Below are 4,130 nucleotides of genomic sequence, written 5' to 3'. Positions count from 1 at the left end.
AAAACAGCAGAGTTTCTCTGTTAAACCTCCGCCATCCCCTCAGTCTCCTGTGCCTTCTGTTGTGAAGCAGATAGCCAGTCAGTTCCCACCTCCCCCAACCCCACCAGCTTCAGACCCCCCACCTTTAAAGCCTCTCCCACTAAGTGTGGCTCCACAGTCCCCCCCAGCAGTGAAAGCAAAGCCAAAATGGCAGCCTGCCTCTGCTCCCTCTCCTGATTTCCCTCCTCCTCCACCAGAGAGCAGCTTAGTATTTCCCCCACCACCTCCCCCAGCTACCTCTGCAGCTTCTCCCACCCCAAGCAAGACGGGGTCTCCAGTCAAAAAGACCAGCAAGACTTCGAGTCCCGGAGGGAAGAAACCACCTCCAACACCCCAGCGCAACTCCAGCATCAAATCTGCCAGCTCAGCCGAATACCACGAATCCAAGAGACCATCAGTGGACAGCCTTGTCAGCAAATTTGCACACCCACCAGAGCCTTCGGGATCTCCTTCCAAAGAGTCTCTGCCGCCTCCTGCAGCTCCTCCAAAGCCAGGAAAGCTCAATCTTTCTGGGGTAAATCTGCCAATTGTCCTTCAGCAAGGAGGCCTCACAGCAAAAGCTGTGTCAGGTGTAGGAGTGTCTGGGAAGGACCCTGTAGTAGAGTTCCCCTCTCCTCCGTCGGATTCAGACTTTCCACCACCTCCACCTGAAATCGATCTTCCTTTCCCACCGGTAGAGATCCCAGCTGTGTTTTCAGGTAGTACATCTCCAAAAGTTGCTGTGGTCAATCCCCAGCCTCAGCCGTGGTCTAAATCATCTGTGAAGAAAGCCCCGCCACCCACGCGGCCCAAGCGGAACGACAGCACTCGGCTTACGCAGGCAGATATTGGGGAGCCGCAAGTGATAGCCAGTCCTCAAGTGCCCACCTCGCCCAAGTCTGGCCTTAGTGTTCAGCCTGGCTTCCTGGCAGACCTAAACAGGACTCTGCAACGAAAGTCCATCACTCGGCATGGCTCCCTCTCCTCTTCCCGAATCTCCAGAACAGAGCCAACTGCCACAATGGATGACATGGTATTGCCCCCGCCCCCACCTGAACTGCTTGCTGACCAGCAGAAGCCTAGTCACTACGGAGGCAGTCATATATCCGGCTATGCAACATTACGGAGGGGGCCACCTCCTGCTCCCCCGAAAAGGGATCAGAACACCAAGCTGTCGAGAGACTGGTAGTCTGTAGGGAACTGCATTTTCAGTGACCGCAGCAGTCAGTTCTGCTATTGGTAGTCGGATACCTTTTGAGTTGAGAGAGAGCGTGCGTGACTCTTGTGATGGTCGCCAACTATAGCTGAGGGTAACTGTAGACATTCCTTTTCACAACTAGTCCAAAAAATTTGAGGGTTTGGGCTTGGTTATTTGTAGGGTGGGGGTGGAGGGTTATTGTCTGATCCCTTACAGATTCGTTTATCCTTCATATGGATTGGACCAAAAAAAACCCCACGAAACAAAAAAAAAACCCTTTTCTTACTTTTTTTCTGCATTTAAGAAAAAAGAAAGATAAAATTTTTGTAGTGTCTGTCCATGTGAGACATATTTGTGCATGTATAATAAATTTAGGTATATAATATATTGATATATTTCTTTGCAATGATAGAAGATAACCAGAATGTTTTTGTGGATCTGTATTTATTGTTTTGGTCATGCAATTATTAGGATTTGGTCTATGTAATTTTAAGATCAAGATATAGGGGGCACTTTAAATCAGCAGAGCATCTTTTGGCAGTTTGTGACGGGTAAATGGTACAGAACTGAAGCAGTCCGACAATATCTGTATATTGTCAATTGGCTGAAAAATACAGACACAATGTACCAAAACGTTCTGGTCATAATACTACTGAAAATGAGTACATTTTAAGCAAACTCAAAATGGGCTGGAGTGAAATATATTTACACTAAAAAGAGCCTCCCCCTCCAGATACTTAAAAACCATTTACAACTCCAAAATACTGTGTTCTTTACCTATGCTGTAAGTGGGAGAAATGTATATTATTTGAATCCAGAATTCTTTCTAATTGCATAATAGCCCTGGTAGTTTATTTTTACGGATAAAGACAAATGATACATTAAGCCCTTTTAAAAGCTGCCTGAAGCGCCTGCAAGTTAATCCACTGTTCCTTATTTTGTGGCATTGGGAGGTTCTGATGCCAGTCACCAAAGGCTTAATGAGGGTGATGTGTTGTGCGATGCATCATCAGTGTGCATGTGCATCTTTTACTGAAAATACAGGTATGTTTCTGTACAGGCGTTTGCTCTTGCTCATGCATACACAGTATCCAGATTCACTTTATCCATGCCTGGTAAGATGTACTATGTTAACAAAAACAGCTGAAGACCTGTAAGAAAAGCCTGGTTTGTCATGCACTGACAGATAGCTGGAAGCTTTCTTCACAGAAGAAATGCGGGAAAACGGTAATTTCAGTTCAAGACAGAATAGTTGGCATCCTGTTTTCATTGTCCTTCTGAGACTGCAGTCAATGAATACGCCTATTAAGTAACAAATTGCACTTCCGGAAGTCAAGGAAGATGACTGAAAAATATACAATATTGAAGTCAGAAATTTGCTAATAATGTAATTAGATCCATGGGGGCTGTATTAGAAGGAAAGAGACTATTGTGTTCAGGTTGTTTATTTATGTGCTACTGATTACAGTCACAAGATTAAAAAAAAAAAAATAGAATTTTTTTTCTTGTAATCCAGTAGTTTGATTGTGCAAGTCTTACCCAAGTATCGATTGTTGTGGTAATGTTGTAGTTAGCTTAAGTGGTCTTGTGTATCATGCATGTACAGTACAGGGTTAGTATAAAAATCTGTAAAATAATGCCAATATTTGCGCTGTACCTTAACATGCTCATTCGTGTGACCCTCCCTGATGTTCACTATAGGGACACTGTCAAAACTGGGATGGCAAGTTTTTTACTCCCCTCCCCCACCCTTCTTCAAAATAAGCAGTTAGAATTTTTTTTCCTGAACTAAAAAAAAACTAGGAAAGGAGCCCCCCAGAATTGCAAGAAATCCTACAATATCACGGGTATGTAAGACAGAAACTAAGAGATCAGAGATGCTGCTTCTGATTCAGGCTTGTAGAAACTATGAAACTATTTAAATAAGGAGCATGACAGTGTCCTTCCCCTTCCCCAATTTTTTTTTATAAAATGTTTTTAAAACATCCAAATAAGAAAGTGAGAGTCTTTGTGAATAATTTATGAATAGGAAAAAGTTGTGCTGAAAAGGAAAGTTCACAAAACACTATATTTACTTATCTGGTCTTAAAGTGCATCATGAAAAGAAAATGAGCGGTGCTGTCTCTGTTTCATATGATTTTTTTAAAATCTGTTTCAGCACCTCAAGTGTCTCCTGGAAATTGTTTTAATATTTCAGATGTGTTTATTTGAGCAATAAGAATATACCATTGTGTGCATTTTAAAGCACTGCTATGAAAAGGCACTTTTTTTGTATCTTTCAAATTGTTCACAAAGTTTTTGTTTTTACTATTTTTGTGCTTATAAAGTGTCCTTAAAAGCATTTGCATTGAGTTGAAGCATGCTCAGTGTAGCAGGCTGGTCTCTGAAGTGTTGAGTTGTGCTACAATTGATGGGTGCTGTAATTTTCTACATGGTTCCTCCTGCTGCTTGTACTGTATGCTGCCCCTTGGGATCATACCTACCAGTGGAGTGACAGGCACCAAGAGCAAACCTTAGCTTCCTGGCTTTAGTGATAGGTTTAGCCTCTCAGGCATCGGCAACATACATCTGGGCTGATGCAGAGCCTGTTCTCTGGGAGCTTCATTAGTCATTTCATCCTTTTTCTCAAAATGGTTCCACTGGTATGTCAGCCCTGGCACTTTCTCTTGTTCAGTCAATGCAAGTAGCTCTGGGATCTGCACTTGGCAGAGGAATATCTTGAATGCAGTTTATTCAAAGGCAGATAAACATTCTTCTCATTTCCCTGTGACCAAGTTCAAATATCGGATATTTCCTGTGGGACCATCATCAATCTATGCCTCCTAATTCAGGCCACTGAGCAGTTGCTGGAAGGCAGAAAAAAGGACTCCACGTTTGCAGCAGGAAGAGCAGCTGTCATCGAAGGGACAGGAAG

General features: G+C 43.1%; 1 protein-coding gene across 1 annotated transcript; it reads left to right on the top strand.

Moving 5' to 3' along the window:
- Position 1: 1 nt before the first annotated feature.
- Positions 2-3,557, top strand: LOC109322451 (ras-associated and pleckstrin homology domains-containing protein 1-like; the record flags this gene model as incomplete). Its single annotated transcript, XM_019553507.1, has 1 exon — positions 2-3,557. A coding segment is annotated over one exon (1,206 nt), but the record flags the coding sequence as incomplete, so codon positions are not given.
- Between the last annotated feature and the right edge of the window lie 573 nt (positions 3,558-4,130).

This window comes from Crocodylus porosus, unplaced genomic scaffold (genome assembly GCF_001723895.1).
Source record: "Crocodylus porosus isolate Cpor-Errol unplaced genomic scaffold, CroPor_comp1, whole genome shotgun sequence".
Lineage (NCBI taxonomy): Eukaryota > Metazoa > Chordata > Crocodylia > Crocodylidae > Crocodylus > Crocodylus porosus.
This window is presented reverse-complemented; position numbering and strand designations above follow the sequence as displayed.